Source organism: Lycium barbarum, chromosome 6 (assembly GCF_019175385.1).
Source record: "Lycium barbarum isolate Lr01 chromosome 6, ASM1917538v2, whole genome shotgun sequence".
Lineage (NCBI taxonomy): Eukaryota > Viridiplantae > Streptophyta > Magnoliopsida > Solanales > Solanaceae > Lycium > Lycium barbarum.
Window position 1 is genome coordinate 10576559 of NC_083342.1, and position 25192 is coordinate 10601750.

Genomic DNA, 25192 nt, shown 5'->3' on the forward strand with positions numbered 1-25192 from the left:
CTATATAAAGAGCATATTGTTCATAAATAAAATCATCTTTCTCTTCTACATCTCAAACCTTTATATGGTATCAGAGCTTTTTTTCTCTTCACAGAGTTCTAAGTTCTTATTACCCACCCACCACAAATGGCACCCTCGGTTACCAGTTCCGGTGCAACAAACACAACCACTATTGTTTAATTCAACTCGGTTACCCAACTGAATATGATGTTCTAGTCAGACACCAGACGTGGGATTTGTCCCTAGCGGTCCCTCCCGAAATGTTGTGGACTGTAAGTGGTTGTTTAGCATTAAACATAAGCCTGATAGAAGCATTGATAGGTATAAGGCTCGCCTAGTAGCTAAAGGCTTCACGCAAAGACCCGGGTTAGATTATCTTTCCACATTCAGCCCCTTCGGTAAGCCTGCAACGGTCTGCTTGGTCCTTGCCATTGCTGCTCAACGCTCCTGGCCTATTCATCGGTTAGATATCAATAATGCCTTCTTGCAAGGTAGTCTTGAAGAAGAAGTGTAAATGTGACAATCTCCTAGTTTCGAGTCTTCTGAACATTCGACATATATTTGCAAGCTCAAAAAGGCCATATAGGGACTTAAGCAGGCTCCTAGGGCGTGGTACACCGAGCTCACCAACTACTTGACAAGTATTGGGTTTGTTAAATCAAAATCTGACTCATCTTTGTTTATCCTTCATAATTGTGGTGTTACTGTCTACAATCTCATATATGTTGATGACATAATTATTACGGGAAGCATTTAGGGAAGTGTCAGGTCCATAATTACATCATTTTCTCAACGATTCTCTCTAAAAGATCTTGGGCTCCTACATTATTTTTTGGGTGTTGAGGTGACATCCACGCCAACTGCCATATATTTGTCACAGCACAAATATGTCATGGATCTTCTAGATGAATTGCATATGGCTGATTGCAAGGGTGTTCCAACACCAATGACATCAACCTGCTCTTTCGCTGATTTAGAAGTCGATTCTGCAGTTGACGTATCTCTTTACAAAAGAATCATTGGTAAGCTTCACTACCTATCCTTCACTAGGCCTGACATCGGGTTTGCTGTTAGAAAATTGTCTCAGTTTATGCATAATCCTAAAATGTCTCACTGGAAAGCCATCAAACTTTTGCTGCGTTATCTCAAACACACAAGCACCATGGGACTCCAGCTAAGTCGACAACCAACAGCTAGTTTACTTGCTTATTCTGACTTTGATTGGGCTGGAAATCCACAGGACAGAACATCAACAACAGGCTATGTTGTCTACCTTGGGAACTCACCAATCTCTTGGTCTTCCAAAAAGCAAAAATCTATCTCACGCTCATCCACAGAAGCTGAGTACCGAGCTGTTGCTGCTACTGTTTCTGAAGTCATTGGCTCACGAATTTGCTCCGTGAGCTTCGTTTTTCACTATCTGCTCCACCAACAGTCCTCTATGATAATGTTAACACCATCTACATTTGCACTAATCCAGTTTTTCATAGTAGGATGAAGGTAGCTATTGATTTCCATTTTGTTCGTGAACAAGTTCAACAAAAAGCACTTGAGGTTCGTCACCTTCACTTGGCTGATCAAGTTGCCGATGTCCTTACCAAGCCTCTTTCGCGTACAGCTTTTCTGCGCCATTTTCACAAGTTGGGGCTTGTTCCAGTCACCCCCAACTTGCGGGGGCGTATTAACGGATAATATTTGCTATCCTATAGTTTAGGAGTTTGTTATTAGTTCCTATTATTTAGCCATGTGCTAGTAGTTTCCTGTACTCTAGTACTCATTTAATTCATTTATGACTGCTAATATTTCCTTGTACGTTAGTATTTCTGTTACACTATATCTTATCAGATTACTATGTATCTTAGGATTAGGACTTTTCAGTTATGTATCAGCACTATATAAAGAGCATATTGTTCATAAATAAAATCATCTCTCTCTTCTACATCGTAAACCTTTATACTCAGGATCTTAATTCTTCCTGCAATACTCGTTCTGTCCACTCAACAGTTCATCCATCCGTGCGTTTACAAGGATCAAACTCTGTTCTAAATGTTAATATTGCTGCTAGTAGTTGTCTTGATATTCCTGCAACTAGCTTGCTGGATCACGGCCTTAATTCTTCCAGGAATACTAGTTCGATCCTCTCAACAATTCATCCATCCAAACATATACGAGGATCAGAATCTTATTTCTCTGGTCTAAATGTTGATCTTTTTCAAGCTTGTCATCAAAATTACGGTTGTTTGGTTGCTCAATCCTTGGGGTTCTCTTCGTCATATCACCCATCATTCTTGGGTGAAATTCCTGGCAGCCATGCCTTTTTAAATGGCAACTCTTCAGAGCCCAAATGGGATTCTAAGAAGCTGGAGCTCCCTTCACCCCAAACTCAGATGTCAAGTTGGGGCCCACTTCCTTGGGTCAAGTAATTCGATACTCCAAATGAACATACTGATTCAGGAAGTCGGTCACCTCGAAACAGTGGTCTATTTGACGCCATACTTTATGGATCACAAACATCCAAAGCTTCAAAGAATAATTCACATCAGGATACTTATTGTGACTCAATCTCCCCTTTAGGTCATTCTTCAGGGTTGATGTTTAGTGAACACACCCCTATTAATGGAGGTTCATTGGATAAGCACCAGTCAATAGCAACAGTTGTTGGTGAGAATGGTTATTAAATTAATTTATTCTAATTATCTACACAGTTGAAAGTGTTCAAATATTATTGTCGTTTGATTTTTCTATGATTTTGAAGGATGCGAGGTTAAGCAAGTGAAGATTGATTTCACTCCTACTGATCGGAAAGATGATATATCAAGCAGCATTTGTGTTCCGGGACTGATTGGTATTTTCCTCCAGCTGTTTGGTCCCACAACAGAATGGGGTAAGAAACATAAGGAATTTAAATATGCATTCGGGGCTGTACTTTCTTGACATATTTCCAAGCACAATTTTGATAAAAATGAAATTTCCTCAGCTTAATCAGCAATACAAGACAATGTAATATTGTCGTCCTTTGTAAGCCTCTTACTGTTGTAAACCTTTCCTGTTTTTAGTTACTACTACTTAAACAGTACCTTTTACCGGTGTTTCACCTGGTTATACCACTGTAAACAGGTTTTTACCGCTACTGTTGCCGCAGAAACAGCCTGGTCTGAGAGGCAGCAAAGTTCTGATCCATTGATCTTGGAAAAACAGCTTGAGTTGTATTCTGAGCTCTCTCCCTCTCTTTTCCCACAGCATTTTTACATGTTATATCTTATTATTTACGTGAACTCGGTTATTGATACATGTCTTACAGAAATGTGTAGTATTTGGTTGTGCTATTTTTGGTGAATTTTGAAAAGTATATATAGTTGAATTGTTTTGAGACAAATCAGGTGTAGGCTCAATTTTTGCCTAGTCGTGAACCAATTAACCTTGAGGATGAGACCTATTCAGTCTAGATTAACTAAATCACTTATAAGTTTTAACATTCACAGATTTAGAAATTACTGCATGAGAAGTACTTGCAAACACATTAACCTCTTTTACTGATAAATAAATGCACACACACATTAAATTCAAAAGATAACCAGCAAAAGTACACATCCAATATCTTTGTCTCTAACCACCAAGTAGTGGTGGGATGAGTTGGATCCTTTCACTTTTAACTAGAAAATTCGGATTCGAACTCTGAGAATGGATAAAATCTTGATAGTGTGCGTTTCCCTAAGCAAAGCAGAATTGATCAGGGCCTCAAAGCAAGTATTAAACAAAATGTGGGAAATCGAGCAGAGAGGATATGTTTGTTTCTCCAGATATTAAGGTCATTTTCAAGAACTGAAAGTGTTGGGTAAGTATAGTAGTAAATATCTAAGGAGCCAGTTTACTTTTTCTGGCCAAAAATAATTTAGATTAACTTTCTTCTTCTCTTTACTGAACATCTCCCCTCCCATCCTGGACAACTACAAAAGAATAATTGAAAGAATTTAAGCTAATCAGAACAACAATAAAAACCACATTGTAGGATAAACATTCTTTTTCAACTATTAGATCTTCCAGAACACAATTAGAAACTCAGAATAATAGACCCTGATAATTGCACTAAACGATAACAAATTATTCTCTCTGTTTCAATTTGTTTGTTTGATTTGACTTGGCACGGAGTTTAAGAAAGTAAAGAAGACTTTTGAATGTCATGGTCTTAAATTAATGATATGTAGTGTGCCAAGATGCCATTTAATCTTATGGTCTTAAACATGTCATGTGGAAAGTTCAAATTAAAGAGTTACCAAAAAAGAAAAATGACATTCTTTTCGAAACGGACTAAAACAGAGTAACCAATTCTGCAATTCACAACTAGAGCTGAGACCAGTGTTTTAAAAGGCATTTTCGGGGTTAGCCCCAGGGCGAGGCATACCAAAAAAGCACCGAGGCATACAGGCGGAGTGTAAGTATCGTGGGGCGTAAGCCCAAACCTTCTGAGTGTTTGCCTGGGCGTAAGCCTCAACATTTTGGGTGTTCATCTAGGGAGTAATCCCCGAGATCTTTTCCAAATTTGAGCTGAAATTGCTTAATTAAATTTTGTAAAAAAATTAACTCATAGTAAATTCTCAAACTAAAAATCTCAAAAAGTCTAAGTTGTTTTATAATTGATTCTCCTAGTTTCATAATATTTTCTCTTTGTTGTTTGCAGAGTAACATATACCCTTTAGACCTAATTCACAATCTTAGCATGCGTGCATTTTCCTTCTTTATGCTTTATTTTCTCCAATCTGTTTTTTAGCATTCTTCAATTTGTATTTTTCAACATAGTTTTTAGTCTTAAAATTTCTTTTGGTATCACTCTAGTTTAGATAATGTTTTGAAGACTATATTCTGGCTATTTGTATTGTAATGAGTATTAGTTTGTTATCTAGTTTTTAGGCTTTAAAACAAAAATTTATATTGTTGTCATTTTTATCTTTAAATTTATTAGGATGGAGTATCAATTTTGCAACTCTCATTATGTTTCATCATAGTCAAGTTGTAGGGGCAATGCATCTTTACGTCATTCATTTTTTCAAGATATTTTTTTAGTGGTTGTGCACATGTTTGCATGTTAATAATAGATATATACATTTTTCTACTAATTTTTTTATATAATTTTAATATTTTTTTTAATTTATAGAATTCTACAAATTAAATACTCATGGGCTTACGCCTGTAACACCTCGTACCTTCGGGCTAAGGTTTGACTCGTAAGATGATGATATAATGAAACCAAGATGGGAGGTGTAGAAAGTGTTTTGAAAACTAATCAAGTTTGTTACATCCCGTATTTTGGAGCAAAGGTTAGACTTGTAGTGTTGGAGTTTAGCAGAGAATTTGAAAGTTTGTATGTTTTGCGAAAATGGTCGACAGGCCTACTTCGGGAACCCGTAACCCCTTGATTCGTTGAGAAAACTTAAAATATGAAAGTAGTATCGCTTTGAAATATCTTTGCAACGGTATCTTGTGAAGCCCGAACTCAGCTCGGTGCTAAGAGTTATGCCCGTTTTACTAACGCTGGTTAGAGCAGAGTTTTCATATTTTGGGTTACATTTTTAGCCTTTTCCTACTCCAACTGGGGCTCCTTATGTTATTATTATATGAAGTAAAAACGTCCCTAACACTATTATAAACCCTAAGATGCTATTCATACTCTTTCTACCTCAATCCCTAAAGAATCTAGGCACTCCAATCCTTCAACAACCACAAGAAAATCAGTCTTGCAATCAAGAAAAATCAAGAAACCATCAAGAGTTTGGTTTGACAATCTTGTTTCTTGAGGTTTCCTCTAGGGTAAATCTTTCAATCAAGAACTTTTTAATTCGACAAGGTTACATCATTTCTAAATACTAGAATAAATCCATCCACCCTGTTACCCTATAAAAATCAAGAGTTGTAAAGAGTTAGAGAAAACCCTAGTATTTTTATGTTGATTTTCACTCCGACCAGCCATATTCAATTGGTGTTTCCCGGTAATCTAACCGTTGGATTGAGCCCAAATTTTAACTAAGTATTCATAACATATAAATATAAAATCGGAACGGTGAAGATTGGATTTATAGGTCCAGATATGTATTCTTTGAGCCACGAACTGTAGCTACAAAAATCAGTGAAAACTCTTCTTAAGGTTTCAAGTTTAAAGCTTTGGTTTCTTCTTCAAAAACGTTCAGACCTTTTATTCAATTTTTGGGGCAACTAAGGTATGTAGAGTTTCTATATACGTGTAGGAACATCATTGTTTTTCCCCACGCCATGTTCTTCTATGAAAGTATGAGATTATACGAAAACAATTGTTCTAGGGATGAACAGTAGTACGTACTTGAAAGTATGGGATGAATAGTAGCACGTACTTTGAAAGTATGGGATGAACAGTAACACGTACTTTGCCCGAATTTTCCAGAAAATTTAAGTCGGTGGACTTGGCCTATATATTGATTTCCCCACGACTTGGGCCTCATTTTTCACCAAAATAAAATACCTAATGTCTCTCTACGCTTCCCTTAACATCCATTAACACTCCAAATCATTCCAAATCAAATCAACAGAAGATCAACCTTGAAAATTTAAGTTAATTTATGGAAGTTGGATGTTCTTGCTTTTACTTGGAGTTATGGGGATTAAGTCTTGGAGTAAGTTGTGTGAGTTGAAATTCTTTAAATACAAGGTATGTTCTTCATCTTATCTCTTATGTTAAGTTGATTTGAAGGTGTAGCAAGTCTTAAAAAGTGAAAAGAGTTATGGGAAAAAGTTCAAATATGAATTGATGATATATTTAAGTTGTAAATTAACTTGAGCTATAATTGTTAGCATGTTATGAGTATAATCTTATTATGAGGGGTAATAATGATGTTGAGAAAGTATGGTATACAAGTGTATAAGGGGTCGTATTGAAGTTGTTATGGATTGTTTATGAAAAAAAGTTTTGGGATTGGATTGCGTATAATTGGAATGTAATCTTTTGATTATGGAATTATTGATGTTTTTATTGTGGTTTTGGGAGTTGTTTGAGTTGGAGTAAATAGAAGATATAAGGGGAAATGCTGCCCAATTTTCGTTAACTCATCTATTAATTTAGTTTGACTACATAAGCATTTCAATGACTTACCTGATGTGCGAATCATCTTGAATGTAGATTTACGAGCTCGGGAGGATAGGCGTTGAGTAGTTACGGAGACGAGGAGTTATGTTAAGGCTGTCCCTTTCTTTATTACGACATGATCTTTTTGATACAAACCCATTCACATGATATCCATATTGTCCTTATTTTTAGAAATACTAGAAGCTTATGGTTCTTGAGGTTCTTATGATATTGTTGATAATTGTCTCATGATTTATTGGTCTTTATCTTATGGTTATTGATCTCATTCATTGATGTTGATCTCATCTTATGATTATTGTTCCTTCAAGCTGAGATATGTTCATGATGATAGTTCCATAATGATAATCGAAGGTTTACCGACCTTACGTCACTCCGATAGATTTATAGTTTTTATTTTGGCTCTCATGCATGCTTTATATATATGTATGTATTTTCTCACACCGCGCCGCGCTATAGTCGGCCGGGCGGGCACGTAGATGTGCACACTACTGCAGTGAGCAGGTTATGATGATACCTCGGATGCTAGATGATATATGATATATGGATCGGGCTGCACGTTCCGCAGCACTAACATTTATGGATCGGGCTGCACGTTCCGCAGCACTAACATTTATGGATCGGCCTACACGTTCCGCAGCACTAACACTTATATTATATATGTATGAGAATGTTTTTTTTTTAAAGCTAAGCATGCATAATATCCTCCTCAAGAGGCAATCAGATGTATAGGTCATCTCTCTTATCTCATGTTACTTTCCATAGCTTTTTATTATGTTGTGATTCATGCCTTACATACTCAGTACATTATTCGTACTGACGTCATTTTATTTGTGGACGCTGCGTTCATGCCCGCAGGTAGACAGGAAAATGATTCGGACTCATAGGTTGTTTTCTCAGCATTGTACAGGAGCACTCCACTTGTTCCGAAGCTGCATATCAGTTGGTATGGCTCCTTGTGTACTGATGGGTATGGCAGGGTCCTGTCTCATCCTTATTATGTTATGTATTCCATGTAGAGTCTCGTAGACAGATGTGCATAGTTAGATGTCTTTTGACCTACTCAGTCCATATTTTGTTATATCATTTTGACAACCTTGTCAGTTTGTATACATGGGCCCAGTTTGATGACGTATATAAGTGTATAGCTCTTTCGGGCTTGTGTCCCTACAGATTATGAGATATATTAGCTAGCACAATGTCCCACTCAGGTATGGATATGAGATGTATTTATGTTTTGTGATGCTCGGTAGGTTAGCAACGGGTGCCCATCATGGCCCTCCATTTAGGTCGTGACATATATTATGTAACTATATCCATGTATAATGCAAGTCATGTTTTATGGAAAACCATGGGCTCAGATGCCACCGATTTTCATGTTCATGTTTTTGGGAGTTGCGCAGATTACCGAAAAGACTCAAATATCCTGAAACTACGTTAGCCACCATAGGATAAGGATCGCTCCGCCCATGTTTAGGATGATTCCTTAATATTGATTAGATCCTTTCATATATATATATATATATATATATATATATATATATATATATATATATATATATATATATATATATATATTCATGTTTATGACCAGACTTCAGTTTTAGTTTCAACTCTTATCATGTTGTTTCATGTGCCACGTTTATTTCATTCAATTGCTTTACATACCAGTACATTCAATGTGCTGACGTCCCCTTTCTATTGCCCGGGGGCCTACATTTCACGATGGAGGTGCGGACTTACAGGACGACGGATTTACTCTATAGGATCATCCACGTATCAGCTTTTGGTGAGCTCCATCTTTTTCGTGATTTAGTCATTATTTACTTCTATGATAGTTATGCATTTGAGGTATGCTGGGGGCCTTGTCCCAGTAAGAATGTTTAGCAGTTCAGACTCATGCTAGAGGTTTCATAGACTAGACACTTATGTTATATCAGATGTTCAGAGTCGTATAGCCATCTTTGGCTCATTAACTATAACAATCCATATTCATGTTTTTAAACAAGTATTTTATTTGATATTTATGATATCTCATGTTTAGGCTCATCATGTTTTTATGTCAAATTCTGCTCATGTTATGACTTATGATGATTCAGCAAGCCATGTGGGTCACTCGGTCACATGCAGTGAGGCACCGAGTTTCATGTTACGTCCAGGCCATGGTTCGGGGCATGACAAAGCTTGGTATCAGAACACTAGGTTCAAGTGTCGTAGGGAGTCTATGAGACTGTGTCCAGCGGGGTCACTTTTATATGTGTGTGCGCGCCACACATATAAATAGTTGATCACCAAGACATTTAAGATTGTCTCACTTCTTTCAACTCTAGATCATGCAATAGAGCTATGTTATCAGAAATCACTTGAACTCATTCATTGTTCCCCATTCTACCAAATATGCCTCGTCTCAATGGATGAGGAAGATGTAAACTAATCATTATCGATGTGTTGCTTTCAGATGGAGTTATCAGGAATTATTCTAACTCGTGCCATGAATCTTAGAGTAGTAAGTAACATTCTCTTTCCATCGAATTCCGAACGTATCGAATGCGTAAGCGATGAGAAGGAAATTCAAGACCAAGACTCACCAAATGGTGCATGGTGTGTTTATCAGGTGATAGTACCATTTTAAGGACAAGTTTCAGTATGATAGTATATGTAGGTTTTATACCTTACAAAATAAGTTTATTTGGATTAACTTACCATGGAGCTACAGTATAAGGATGATAGTTCAGATTTAAGACCTTACAGGGTAACCTGTTATGAAGTTAGTTGCAGCAGGCATAAATTGTCCACAGTAGTTTTGAGCAGGAAATAGCCTAAGAGCCAACCACCTGTAATATTAGAATGTCTTTTTTTTTTTCTCAAGGATATATATATTTTTCCATATGACCCATGCACGTGACTAAGAAGAGATTGAGTTCAATAAAAAAATCGTAAGCAGACGATATCGAATTTCTGGGGATTGTTTTAAATTACTTAAGTTTATTTAGATCAGAACTAGAGAGTATGCCATTAGTAAGTTACTACAAGGAGTAGATACTACTGTAAGATGATAAGATGTGACAGTTCCCTCTAAGATTAGGTGATTAAGTGTTTACCCCCTGATGTGCATAGTATGATATGATTTTAAAGTGTATAGAAAGTTCGGGGTTAAGTATTTCAATCTATCATTTAAGACTGACGAGATTTTCACTAAGTGTGATCCATGTCTATAGGACAGAAGAGATAGTGTACCATCGTAGAATAGGGTCATATGATGAGGGAAGTTAGAAATAATCTACGTTTCACTTTAACGTTCAGAACAAAATCAGAAAACATGATGCTAGCAGGTGTTTAAAAGGGAATGGTAAGTAAATCAGAGTAGAGCATTTTAATCTTTTGTTCAAAGACGTAGAGTGTGACTGGGTAAGTGACTGAAAGAGGGTAGTGTTCGACCAGAAGATGTGATCAGATAATGTCGAGTCTCTTGGCATAGTTCAAACTTGTTTATGTGGTTTAGGTCGAAGTAGAGGGCAGGTTGTAAGTTGCCATAAGAATATTATTATGATGGGTAATAGATGAGGTAGCTAAGGAAATAATGAGACAAGTTTTATGGAGATAGTCGTAGAGGCAGGATGAAATTTAGAGAAAACCAGTAGAACGATTAGATAACCACTTATCGCTAACTTACGGGATCCACTGGCTTTAGATGTTTGCTTTTGAACTAAGAGGAAGATCATATGATAATGTGTCGATATAGATTTTGTGCTTCATAAGTTGATAGGTGTCAATGAGGTTAGGTCAGAGGACTACAGTTTCATGTAGCTAAGATAAAGTGTGTAGAATTCGTCTTTTGTCATACCGTTGAGATCAGGTATTAGGTAAATATTTTCTGAGATCAAGTTTTAGGGCGAATAGGGAGCTTAAGAGTGTAACATTTCCAATTCCAGAATAATTCATGCACTATGTAGTACCAATGCCCAGACGTACTCTACGCATGCCTAGCATACCTATACCATGCCCTTGTTATAGCTTTACACTCCACGTTTAAGATACAGGAATTAAGAATCCATACGATAGTAAGCTATGCAAGGGAATATTCTTTCATGTTTCGTACATAATGTTGTACTCATGTTCAAAGTTAAAGACCGCATTCCTGTCTCACGTATCTATCGTTCTTTTATACTCATGTACACGTTCTAGCTTCTAAGTGCTTTCCGAATATGATGTTGATTTTGATAATGATCGAGGAGAGGTAACATAATAGTTTAAAGACTAAGAATCCTATGGAATGCACACCTAGTCCTTGAACAAGAGAAGAATGCCTTAGGTAAATGATTTATTTCGACTCCAAAGATATGCTACCTACGTTCTCATGTACTCGTGCCCACGACCGACTTCTTTGAGCATCCACCTATAGAAATAGCAGAACAGTGGGGTTGGTAGGTAATGATAAGAGTAAGTCAAGATGGATGTCCTGCCCACGATTCTATATGATTAAGTCAAGATGGATGTCCTGCCCACGATTCTATATGATTTGTACAAGATGGATGCCCTGCCCACGATTCTATATGATTTGTACTTATGTTCCTCTGGCTAATGTTTTAAACCATCTCGTAACTTGACACAAAGGATTCATGCCCTGCTTATGTCCAGAGCGACTTTATACTCATATCTTAGGTGCTTGATAAACGAAGTATTCGTGCCTATAATCCATTCTTTCATGAGCCGTATTTTATAACGGAGGTGTCGACTCGTAGTGATAAGAACTAATGATATTGAACCATGTACCATTCTGTAACTATATCTAAGTTCCAAAGGTGATTCCTTATTTGTGCCCTATGTCCCTGACTTAAGAGTGAAGCCTACAAATTGTACTCCATGCAAGTAAGATTTTTGCCCTACTCTTACTTCAATGCTCATGAACTCATGTCCAAATGCTATGGTATGCAGCTTCGATGTACTCATGTAAATGTCAAGTTGCTCATGTCCCCATGCCCCCATGTCATGATATTCACGTTTTATGCTATATTAATCACGTTTCCATGTACACATGTTTCATGTTACGTCCTTCACGTTCGATGTACCCATGTCACGTCTATGTTTAAAGACAAAGTGTCTCATATGATTTGTATGAATGATTCCTTTCTCCATGATCCTTTATGATCCGCTCACGATAATGGGGCTGATGAATGTAAAGCAAGATAATCTAAGGTATTTGCATCTTAAGTCTCAGAGCGAACAAGGGTTCCTTCATGCACCCTATGGTACTTACATCAGAAGTATTCTATTCAGATTTGACGTACTCATGTCATGCCCATGCTTGAGTTCACGCTATACATTGGGATCCTATTTCTGGTCTTTGACTCATGTCTGTCTCATTCGCACTGAGTTGCGCTTTCATTCAAGGCCTAAGTCGTACTCTTATTTCATATATCTACCATGGTGACATACGAACATCTATGATCAAGTCTCTAAGTGTTCGGATCCTATCCGCGCTCAGTGTTCAAACCTCAAGTTGTAACAATCATGTTTTTGACATTTAGATATCATGTTATGATATCCATGTTTACACATATTCGTTCCTCATGTCAGTTTAGCACTCATGTATCCAAGTCCGCTAGCCTTCATGTATTCATGTCCTATGTCATCTCCTCACTCCAGTAATCATGTCATGATCATGCCTATTTTCCAGTACTCCGATCATTCGTGCCTACAAATTATTTTTCCAAATCCCATGTATAGTATTCATGTATTCATTCAGCCCAATACTCATGTGTTCATGCCAGCTCAGTATCCATGTTAGTCGTCTATATTTCAGTTACCACGTTATGTCACGTCATGCGTATCAAGATGCGCTGTAGGGCTTGCGTTAATACTCTGGTTAGTTGGCAAGTGTTTGAGATACGTTGTGATAGTCCAATTTACAGTGGAATTTTGGTTAAATTTTTGTAAAACTCTAGAGTCGGTAGTAATCCATAACCATTATTCGTCAACTAAGGACAAATGTCTCATGATTCCCGTTCATGTATGCACTATTCAGTTTCATATTCCCATGTACATGTTTCTATGTAATCACGAATTCAGTTGTCATGATCCATGACCATGTTCCCACGTAATCATGTCAAGCTCTTATGTTTCATGTCATGTTTAATCACAATCAAGTATTCATGCCATGTCCAGCCTAAATTCCAACCATGACCTATCATTCGAGGACAAATGATCCCAAGGGAGAGATAATGTAACACCTCGTACCTTCGGGCTAAGGTTTGACTCGTAAGATGATGATATAATGAAATCAAGATGGGAGGTGTAGAAAGTGTTTGAAAACTAATCAAGTTTGTTACATCCCGTGTCTTAGAACAAAGTTTAGACTTGTATTATTGGAGTTTAGTGGAGAATTTGAAAGTTTGTTTGTTTTGCGAAAATGGTCGATAGGCCTACTTCGGGCACCCGTAACCCCTTGATTCATTGAGAAATTGAGAAAACATAAAACATGAAGTAGTATCCCTTTGAAATATCTTTCCAACGGTATCTTGTGAAGCCCGAACGGAGCTCTATGCTAAGATTTACGCCTGTTTTACTAACGCTGGTCAGAGCAGAATTTTCATATTTTGGGTTACGTTTTTAGCCTTTTCCTACTCCAATTGGAACTCCTTATGTTATTATTATATGAAGTAAAAACGTCTCTAACACTATTATAAACCCTAAGATTCTATTCACTCTTTCAACCTCAATCCCTAAAGAATCTAGGCACTGCAATCCTTCAAGAACCGCAAGAAAATCCTTCTTGCAGTCAAGAAAAATCCAGAAACCTTCAAGAGTTTGGTTTGACAATCTTGTTACTTGAGGTTTCCTCTAAGGTAAATCTTTCAATCAAGAACCTTTGAATTCTACAAAGGTACATCATTTCTAAACACTACAATAAATCCATCCACCACGTTACTATATAAAAATTAAGAGTTGTAAAGAGTTAGAGAAAACCCTAGTATTTTTTCCAGTAATCTAACCGTTGGATTGAGCCCAAATTTTAACAGAGTATTCATAACATATAATTCTAAAATATGAACAGTGAAGATTGGACTTGAAGCTCCATAGTGGTGCTCTTTAAGCCACAAACAGTAGCTACAAAAATCAGTGAAAACTCTTCTTAAAGTTTCAAGTTCAAAGCTTTGGTTTCTTCTACAAAAACGTTCAGACCTTTTCTTCAAGTTTTGGGGAGACTAAGGTATGTATAGTTTGTATCTACGTGTGGGAACATCATTTTCTTTCCCACAGCACGTTCTTCCATGAAAGTATGAGATTATACGAAAACTAGGGTTCTAGATATATTCATGATAACCCTAAGTATATATACTATGATATTACCATGTTTCTATGAATAGTTTGTTATTGTATTCTTGATATTCCATTTTGGTTATTGAGAATCTGCCCGTAATCAATGAAAACCCATACTTTGCATTCCATGGGTTCTTACATGCAAATTATTAATTACTATGTTTATTTTCATGAAACACTTTACATGTTTACACGTTTTCATGAAAGTATATTATGTAACTATATCCACGTATAATGCAAGTCATGTTTATGAAAAACCATGGGCTCAGAGGCCACCTATTTTCATGTTCATGTTTTTGGGAGTTGTACAGATTACAGAGAAGGCTCAAATAGCCTGAAACTACGTTAGCCACCGTAGGATAAGAATCGTTCCGCCCATGTTTAGGACGATTCCTTAATATTGATTGGATCCTTTCATGCCATATTTATATTTTATACCCCTGGCAAGGTATGAGAGCTCTGCTGGCCGGTTCAGGTACCAGACTCCATGTATCCATGTGGTGATTCATGTTGTCGATTGTATTTATGCTCTCCCTACTTAAAATGTTTTACTCATGTTATATATACTTACATTTACATACATACATACATACATACATACATACATATATATATATATGGATATATATATATATATATATATATATATATATATATATATATATATATATATATATATATATATATATATCTGTGTGTGTGTGTGTGTGTGTGTATTCATGTTCATGACCAGAGTTCAGTTTCAGTTTCAGCTCTTATCATGTTATTTCATGTGCCACGTTTATTTCATTCAGTTGCTTTACATACTAGTACATTCAATGTGCTGACTCTCCTTTCTATTGTCCGGGGGCCTGCACTTCATGATGGAGGTGCGGACTTACAGGACGATGGATCTACTCTATAGGATCATCCACGTATCAGCTTTCGGTGAGCCCCATGTTCTTCGGGGTTTAGTCATTATTTACTTCTATGATAGTTATACATTTAAGGTATGTTGGGGGCTTTGTCCCAGTAAGAATGTTTAGCAGTTTAGATTGATGTTAGAGGTTTCATAGACTAGATAGTTATGTTATGTCAGATGTTCAGAGTCGTATAGCCATCTTTGGCTCATTAACTATGATAATCCATATTCATGTTTTTAAACAAGTATTTTATTTGATATTTATGATATCCCATGTTTAGGCTCATCATGTTTTTATGTCATATTCCGCTCATGTTATGCCTCATGATGATTCAGCAAGTCATGTGGTTCACTCGGTCACATGCAGTAAGGCACCGAGTGCCATGTTACGTCCAGGCCATGGTTTGGGGTGTGACAACACCTCGCCGAGGCATATGTAAAATGCCTCGTCTGATGCCCACGCCTTTAAAACACTAGTTGAGACAACATACTTTTACTATACACAAGTCTGGGCCGGCTGGACCATAAGGCCAGTAAAGCAATGTCTTGGGGCCTCAACTGTTACACCTCGGAAAATTTTCCGTTGGTACGCAAGTAAATGAACTAATGATGTGTGCAAGGAGTGCGAGTGTATAATGTTTCATGGGAAATGTATGTAAAGGGATGTGGATGATTAGAATGAAAAGTCGAGAAATGAGAAAAATTGAAAGTTGGCAAAACTGCCCAGTGGTCGTATAGTGCAAAATACGGACCGTAAAGTGCAATACGGTCCGTAAACTTGAAGTCGTAAACTGGCATGCCCAACTTCAACTTTCTGTCAGCCGAGGAAATGGCTAAACACGACCTGGTGGACGGACCGTAAAGTGATTTACGGCCCGTAAACCATGGTCGTAAATCACCATGCATGCAGCCTAAAGTTCTGGTTCTGCTTAAGCTTAAAGACGACCACGAGGGACGGTCCGTAAACTGAAATACGGACCATAAACCTCCATGGACGACCACTGTTCACCCAGCACAGATTTTTCAATTCATTAAATATGAAGATCAAGACTTGTCTTATTTCATTTCCACATTACACCACTTCTCTCTAAAACTTCTCTCTACATTTATTATATGAGTTTTCAAGGATTATAAGCCACCAATAACATTAAGACAAGTGAATCAAGGATAAGGGAATCATCAAGGATCATCCAAGTCAAGAAATGCTAATGGAGAAAAACTAGGGTTTTGCTCAAAGTGGAGTATTATTAACCAAAGCTTGTTCCTACAACTTCTAATGTAAGATTCATGATTTTTACAAGATGTTTAAGGTATTGGAGAATTAAAATACATGGATTGTAGAAAATCTGGTCAACTAGGTCATGAATGGTGAATAGTGACATTTTGAGGAATAGTTTGAATTGAATTATGAATGTTGTTGTGTTACGATATGAATGTATTATAAATGGTACTAAGATAATGAACTAGATACTTTAGACGAATGGACGAAGTTGGAGGTCCTGACCATAAATATGGGAAGATTAGAAGCAAATTGAGAAATGTAGATAATGTGGATGATGTGAATGACTAATGGCCATTGTTATGATATTAATGAAGGTATAGACGCTAGCATTGGAAGGAAACGTGCAAGTGTAGAATAGTCCGACGAAAAGGTATGTAAGGCTAACCCTTCTTTCATAAGGCATGGTTCTTGGCAGAATTTCTAATTCTTCTATATGAGTATGTTGTATTCCAGTGATTGACACTCCGAGCTCATAAGCTCACGATCTTTAACATGTACTACGATTGTACTACGCCCCTCATATGACGAGTAAGCCTAAGATATGGATGTAGCAATAATGACGAGGATAGTGACGACGATGATAATAATAATGATGCTAAAGGTGCCTACGGGCTATTATATTCACATGTGCCTACGAAGGGCTATAATGACACCCCGAGCTTATAATGCCGGGTAGAATATATGTATATGGATGTATATATGTATATGATTATGTATAAAGTATGTATACGATTACGTAACGCGCGCACACGTCTGCAGATGGTACGTATAACCCTGAAGCCTTGGTAGGGCCAGGTAGAAATAACATTGAGCCTTGGTTGGCTAAGTACGTATGAAACACCGAACCTTATGGTCGGGCACGCTATGTATGTATATAAGTGTATGGCTATGTATATAATATGAATATGAATGTGAAAAGACAGTATACGAATGCGAATAAGGACATGTGTACGAATATGAGCACAAGTATGGTACGAGTACTATTATGGAATACGGATGATGTCGTAGGTGTACAAATACGTATGAAAAATGGAAAGTCCTACGAAAGGAAGGTAAGCGCTATGACGATGATATTATTATCTCCCCTCTTATGCTATTTCATATGGTGTTCATGATGCTTATTTATTGATGTTGCTCATGCTTTACATACTCAGTACATTCTTCGTACTGACGTCCTTTTGTTTGTGGACGATGCGTTATGCCCACAGGTGCACAGGGAGACAGACTTGATCCATAGCTGCCTAATCGGAGATTACATAGAGAGCTCCATTTCCTTCGGAGCCATATCTTTTGGGTACTCATTCTTTTGTGTATATAATTATGGGAATAGCGGGTTCCTGTCGCGCTAATGTGATATGTATACTCTTAGAGGCTCGTAGACATGTGTGTGTGTGGGTAGATGTGTTTGGCCTTGTCGGCCTATGTTTTGTATATCATTTTGTCGGCCACGTTGGCCCATGTACATTGATGTGGCATAGATGCCTATGATGATATAAATGTGTTGTTGTCCAAATGGGACTAGTTGACGAATGAATGGAAATGCATGTATAATTATGTGGCTCACCTAGATGTAAGCATAAGAGTAAGCTAAGAGGGTGCCCGGGTGGGCTAGCACCGGGTGCTCGTCGCGGCCCCGAGTCGGGTCGTGACATCAACTTTTTGAGGGCCCCATTTCCCTGAAAAATTAGCAAATTTTAATTCTCAACTTTTATTATTTTGGGATAAGTCATTGTCATTCTTCTGAACTTTTGTCATAGTTGCTACGACACACCTTATCTTTTCAAGGGTCATATTACTCCCTGAACTTTTTAAAAATGGAATAATTACCAGGCTAAGCACTGATGTGTCAAGGAGAGTGTATTTCACTCTCTTTGAGAGAGTGAGAATCATATTTTGGAGGTGCCACGTCTGTGCCACATCAGTTCCACGTCCGTAACACGTCAGTGCCACGTCCGTGCCACATCAGTATCACGTTAACATAATCATTTATGTTTACGTGTTCAACTTTATACAAGTTAAGGTGTCTACTTGTGCACAAAGGTCATTTTATGTATTATGATTTTTGCTTACCTACTAAACATGGAAAACATTTTCGAAGAAAACAAATTTGCTTCACACCAAACACTCCTCACTCTCTACTCATTCCCCATTTGTCTTCTTGTTTTACAAAGTTCCTTTAAAACTCAGTTGACATATAGCATAGCATTCTCAAACAATTGTACTTAAATTTATCTTCCTTCTCTTTTACTCACATTTGTTCTCTAAGTTAAGACCATTCTTGATTTCACATTCTAGCCTTAGTATTTCAGTTTTTTTTCCTGGTTCTTGAATATTTTGATCATATTTGTATAATTTTATCTTGTGTGTGTTAAGGGGGTCTTTTTTCCCTTTGTGAATCTAAGGTTTAAGCCCTTTTTCTTGGTTCATTTTGATTGAATTATTGTGTTTTTAACTATTAGTTTGTGGGTGTTTGCTTTTTTATTTTTTTCTTTTTTTTTTATTTTTTTATTTTTTTTTTAATTTTTAAGGAAGTGATCATAAGCAATTATCTTCAAGACTTTGTCGGCAGGTTCTTGAACTATTGTTATTCAGGTAAAAAAAAAAAACAACTAAAATGCTTTAATTTGGTTATGATTAATTGTTTTATGGAAACTTATGACTTCTTATATTTATCTTGAGCTTATTGTGTTTTAACATTTTTGTTTTAAGATTTATGTTCGTTTTTGTTGGTATAACCTGAAGTTTCGATCTTGAGCTCTGAATTAATTAATCTGAGCCATTATATCTTATAAGAGTTAGATTTGATGTCAAATCATTTTGAGGCTGAGGTTTGAGGTTTTGATTTGTAAACTAACAAACACTGCATATATTTTGGGGTTAGGGGTCAAAAACACACCTCAACTATAACATTTGTTTGAGTTTCCTACCTGAGCTGTTAGGTATGAGAGTTTCCTACCTAAACTATCACTAACTAGTTTGCAAAACACAACTATCAGTTGTTCTCTTGTCCTACCTAAACTATCACTAACTAGTTTGCAAAACACAACTATCAGTTGTTCTCTTTTCCTACCTAAACTATCACTAACTAGTTTGAAAAACACACCTCATTAAAAGTGAACAACTGATAGTTAAGGTGTGTTATGCAAACTATTGGTGATAGTTTAGGTAGGCAAAGTGAACAAATGATAGTTGAGGTGGTTTTTGCAAACTAATTGGTGATAGTTTAGGTAGGAAACTCTCACCCCTGATAGTTCAGGTAGAAAACTCAAACAAATGTTATAGTTGAGGTGTGTTTTTTATCATTATCTCCTCTTCTTCTTTTTTTTTTTTAGCATTTCTTAGTGTTTGCTGGTAAAGAAATTTGACAGTGGAACTAACAATTTCTTAGGTATGTAAATGTGGAATTCCCTATTAAATTTTTTTCCTTATAAGTATTTTTTGACTTATCTACGCATTTGGTAAAAATAAAAGTGTTTACAAGTCAAGTGATTATAAGCTAAAATTATCCATAAGTCATAAGTTGGTCTCCCTAAGCTTATTATTTTTGAGCTTATAAGTACTTTTACTTTGACCAAGACTTTGACTATTCTATACATAATATTATTTCGTAATCCCTGAAATATATTTACTCTAATAAAACCCTAATCCTCTTCATCACGTCACTTCTTCACCCTACGTCTTTAAAGACCAACAGCTCTCCTCTACCAACATTAAAAACATACGAAGAATTTCAGAAATGCAAACATCGAAAATTCAGAAAATCAAGAAAAGAGGAGAGAATGAAACTATTACAGAGTGATGATTCCTATTTTTCATTTTCTATCTTTTGTAATATCCATGTTGTTCGTTCATCTAGATGTTGCTTTAATTGAACTCTTGCACTATATGTTATTCGGTAAAAAATGGTGCTCGCATGCTCGGCGGAACTTATATGTAAAGCATATTTTTATATCACATTTTTGTGGACTCTCCTCTTTCTTTCGAAAGACATAGTTTCATTGCTTTCATTTTCTAATACTGATTTTGTGTAAACTTTATCAATTTGAGTGATCGGTGCCACATAACACATTCTTCAAAGTCGCATAATGGCTATTAATTATTTTTTCATGGCCCTTCTATTCTTTCAGTTGCCTGGCCGCACAGCCAATGAGATAAAGAACAACTGGAACACTGAACTAAAGAGACAACGACGTGCAAGCTTGTCCATGTACCCTCCAGAAGTTTGTTTTTGGGCAGTTAGTGAGTACAAACAAAATTAGGAACTCGACACATTCTCTTCTGCAAATGTACATCCTGATCTCTTGCCTATCAACACTATTGAGATTCCATCTGTGAAATTAAAAAAATTTGAACCTAGTCAGCAGTTGTATCCTTCAGGGCTAGGGCTGTCTCAACAAGATTGGGAGCCTAAGGCCAAACTTCATACAGAGGCCCTAAATTTAAAAATAAAAATAAAAATTGTGATATATATGTTTATTTAAAGTCTAATTTTTTAGTTTTTTTTAGATGTGAAGTCATTAATTAATGTTTATAATCGTCAAGAACAATTCAAAGTTGTTAACAATTTTTTCAAATCAATTTATTGTATAAAAAATAATAACAATATAGCTAATCAATCACGTGACTAAAAAAAAAATCTTCTCTTTTTTGTTTTTTAATAAAAATTGTTTAGTCCCTCTATCTCCAGTTATGTGACACAATTTGGATTTCAAGAGTCAAATTTCCTTATTTTTATCGTGGATTCAAACATACAATCTGTAAGTTTTTTGAAATACAATTTACATATTTAGAAACTACAAAAAAATACTATAAGTCACAATAATTTTTTAAACAAATTAGCAATTAACTTAATTAAAAATAGGGCCCAAAAAATTGGGGGCCCAAGGCCATTGCCTTAGTGGCCTTGGCCTTGAGTCGGCCCTGTCCGGGGCTTCTTAATATTTCTCCTAGTAGCTTTCATAATATTCCTGCAACTAGCATACTAGTTCAGGATCTTAATTCTTCCTGCAATACTCGTTCTGTCCACTCAACAGTTCATCCATCCAAGCGTATATGAGGATCAGGCATTGTTCTAAATGTTAATATTTCTCCTGGTAGCTTTCATAATATTCCTGCAACTAGCATGCCGGCTCAGGATCTTAATTCTTCCTGCAATACTCGTTCTGTCCACTCAACAGTTCATCCATCCAAGCGTATACGAGGATCAGGCTCTGTTCTAAATATTAATATTGCTGCTAGTAGCTGTCTTGATATTCCTGCAACTAGCATGTTGGATCAGGGTCTTAATTCTTCTAGGAATACTCATTCGGTCCTCTCGACAATTCATCCGTCCAAGCGTATACGAGGTTCAGACTCTGTTCTAAATGTTAATATTATTGCTAGTAGCTGTCTTGATATTCCTGCAACTAGCATACTGGATCAGGGTCTTAATTCTTCCAGGAATACTCGTTCGGTCCTCTCGACAATTCATCCGTCCAAGCGTATACGAGGATCATAATCTTGTTTCTCTGGTCTAAATGTTGATCTTTTTCAAGCTTGCCATCAAAATCAAAATGACGGTTCTTTGTTTGCTCAATGCTCAGGGTTCTCGTGGTCATAGCACCCATCATTTTGTTGGGCTAAAACGGTCCAATATTGTCCACGTTAGGCCAAGCCCGCATGGGTTTTCCCAAAAGGCCTCACTTCATTAAGAGTATCAAACACGTTATAGGTAACTCCTTTTTCTTTTCAGCTATCAATGTGGTACTTTGTTCGCACACACAACAATCTCTCCTCAAACCAAGTTCCACTTCGCTCATTGCCATAATTCACGGGTGGGTAAAGGTCGTAAACCGGCCCATAGATGGGAAAAGGCACTAAGCCGAGCCCCATGCCACAGTCCGCTATCTCCATACTCATCCTGCAAAACCATTAGTTCTTATACCTGTTGTTGGGCTAAAACGGTCCAAAGATACTCTTAACATGATGTGATATTGTTCGCTTTGGACAAAGCCCGCACGATTTTCTCCAAAAGGCCTCACTTCATTAAGAGTATCCAATACCATATAAGTAACTCCTTTTTCTTTTCAGCTATCAATGTACTACTTTCTTCGCACACCCAACACATTCTCGTGTGGAATTCCTGCTAGCCATGACTTTTTAAATGGCAACTCCTCTTCTTCAAAGCCCAAATGGGCTTCTAAGAAGCTGGAGCTCCCTTCACTCCAAACTTAGATGGCAAGTTGGGCACCACTTCCATCGGTCGAGTCCTTCGATACATTGATTCAGTCTCCTCCAAATAAGCATACAGATTTAGGCAGTCTGTTACCTCCAAATAGTGGTCTATTGGACGCCATACTTTATGGATACAAACATCCAAAACTTCAAAGAATAATTCACAACAGGAGACTTATTTTGACTCAATCTCCCCTTTAGGTCATTCTTTAGGGTCGGTGTTTAGTGAATGCACTCCTATTAATGGAGGTTCATTGGATGAGCACCAGTCAATCGCGACAGTTGTTGGTGAGAATGGTTACTATATTGATTTATTCCAAGTTTCTGCACACTTGGAACTGTACAAATATTTATGTCATTTGATTTTTATATGATTTTGAAGGATCGGAGGTTAATAAGCAAGAGATTGTTGGCTTCGCTCCCACTGATCGGAAAGACTATATATCAAGCCAACATTTATTTTTCGGGAGTGATTGGTACTTTCCTCCAACTGTTTGGTCCCACAAAAAAATGGGGTAAGAAACATAAGAAATTCAAATAACATATACCCTTTAGACCTAATTTAACAATCTTACCATGCTTGCATTTTCCTTCTTTATGCTTTATTTTCTCCAAGATTTTTTCAGCATTTTTCAATTTGTATTTTTCAGGATAGTTTTTAGTTTGAAAATTTCTTTTGGTATCGCTCTAGTTTAGATAATGTTTGGAAGACTCTATTCTGGATATTTGTATTGTAATGAGTATCAGTTTGTTATCTAGTTTTAGGTTTTAAAACAAAATTTTACATTGTTGTCATTTTTATCTTTAAATTTATTAGGATGGAGTATCATTTTTGCAACTCTAATTATGTTTCATCATAATCATTTGTTGGGGCAATGCATCTTTACGTCATTCACTTTTTCAAGATACTTTTTTTAATGGTTTGTGCACATGTTTGCATGTTAATAATAGATATATATATTTTCCTACAAATTCTTTTTATGTAATTTTAATCTATTTTTTAATTTATAGAATACTACAAATTAAATACTCATGGGGCTTACGCTCCGCCGAGGCATATATAAAACGCTTCGCATTACACCCACGCCTTTTAAAACATTGGCTGAGACAACATACTTTTACTATACAACAGTGAAGGCCAGCTGGACCATAAGTCCAGTAAAGCAATGGCTTGGGGCCCCGACTTTTTGAGGGCCTCATTTCCCTGAAAAATTATCAAATATATGTATTATTAAATTTTAATTCCCAACTTTTATTGTTTTGGGATAAGGCACATTGACCTCCTGAACTTTTGTCGTAGTTTCTACGACATACCTTATCTTTTCAGGATAGCATTACCCCCCCCCCCCTGATCTTTTTTAAAACAGAATATTTACCACGCTAAGCGCTGATGTGGCAAGAAGAGTGTATTTCACTCTCATTGAGAGAGTGAGAAGCATATTTTGGAGTTCCCACGTCTGTGCCACGTCAGTATCACGTCAACATTTATATTTACGTGTTCAACATTATACAAGTTAAGGTGTCTACTTGTGCAAAAGGGTCTTTTTATGCATTATGATTTTTTCTTACCTACAGAACATGGAAAACATTTTTGAAGAAAACAAATTACCTTCACACTGAACACCCCTCACTCTCTACTCATTTTCCCATTTGCCTTCTTGTTTTACAAAGTTCCATTAAAACTCAGTTGACACATAGCATAGCACTCTCAAAAAATTGTACTTAAATTTCTCTTCTTTCTCTTTTACTCACATTTGTTCTTTAAGTTAAGACCATTCTTGATTTCACATTCTAGCCTTAATGTTTCACTTTTTTTTCCTGGTTCTTGAAAATTTTGATCATATTTGTATGATTTTATCTTGTGTGTGTTAAGGGGGTCTTTTTTCCCTTTGTGAATCTAAGGTTTAGGCCATTTTTTCTTGGTTCATTTTGATTGAATTCTTGTTTTTTTCACTATTTTAGTTTGTGGGTGTTTGCTTTTTTCTAGTTTTTGTTTAAGGAAGTGATTATAAGCCGTTAGCTTCAAGACTTTGTAGACGGGTTCTTGAACTGTTGTCATTCAGGAAAAAGAAAAAAAAACTAAAATGCTTTAATTTGGTTACGATTAATGTTCTATGGAAACTTAGTATAAGCTGGTTAAACCAGCTTATAAGTACTTTTTGACTTAGCTACGTGTTTGGTAAAAATAAACGCGTTTATAAGTCAAGTTCTTATAAGCTAAAAATTAGCCGTAAGTCATAAGTTGGTCTCCCCACATTTATTATTTTTGAGCTTTTAAGTACTTTTACTTTGACCAATACTTTTACTATTATATCCCTAATATTATTTCGTAATCCCTGAAATACCTTTACTCTAATAAAACCCTAAT

At 36.5% G+C, this 25192-nt stretch overlaps 1 protein-coding gene and 2 pseudogenes across 1 annotated transcript; all 3 read left to right on the top strand.

Moving 5' to 3' along the window:
- Window positions 1-892: 892 nt before the first annotated feature.
- Window positions 893-1498, top strand: LOC132643778 (secreted RxLR effector protein 161-like). The gene has a single exon (XM_060360312.1). It carries the CDS (start codon window positions 893-895, stop codon window positions 1496-1498), a length of 606 nt encoding a protein of 201 aa, XP_060216295.1.
- On the top strand, window positions 1309-2743 carry LOC132599547 (uncharacterized; annotated as a pseudogene).
- A 219-nt stretch (window positions 2744-2962) lies between these two features.
- Window positions 2963-23198, top strand: LOC132643779 (transcription factor GAMYB-like; annotated as a pseudogene).
- The last annotated feature ends 1994 nt before the right edge of the window (window positions 23199-25192 follow it).

Excerpts from the sequence above, each read along its gene's own strand:
- LOC132643778 (XM_060360312.1), top strand. The coding sequence starts at position 893 with ATGGATCTTCTAGATGAATTGCATATGGCTGATTGCAAGGGTGTTCCA.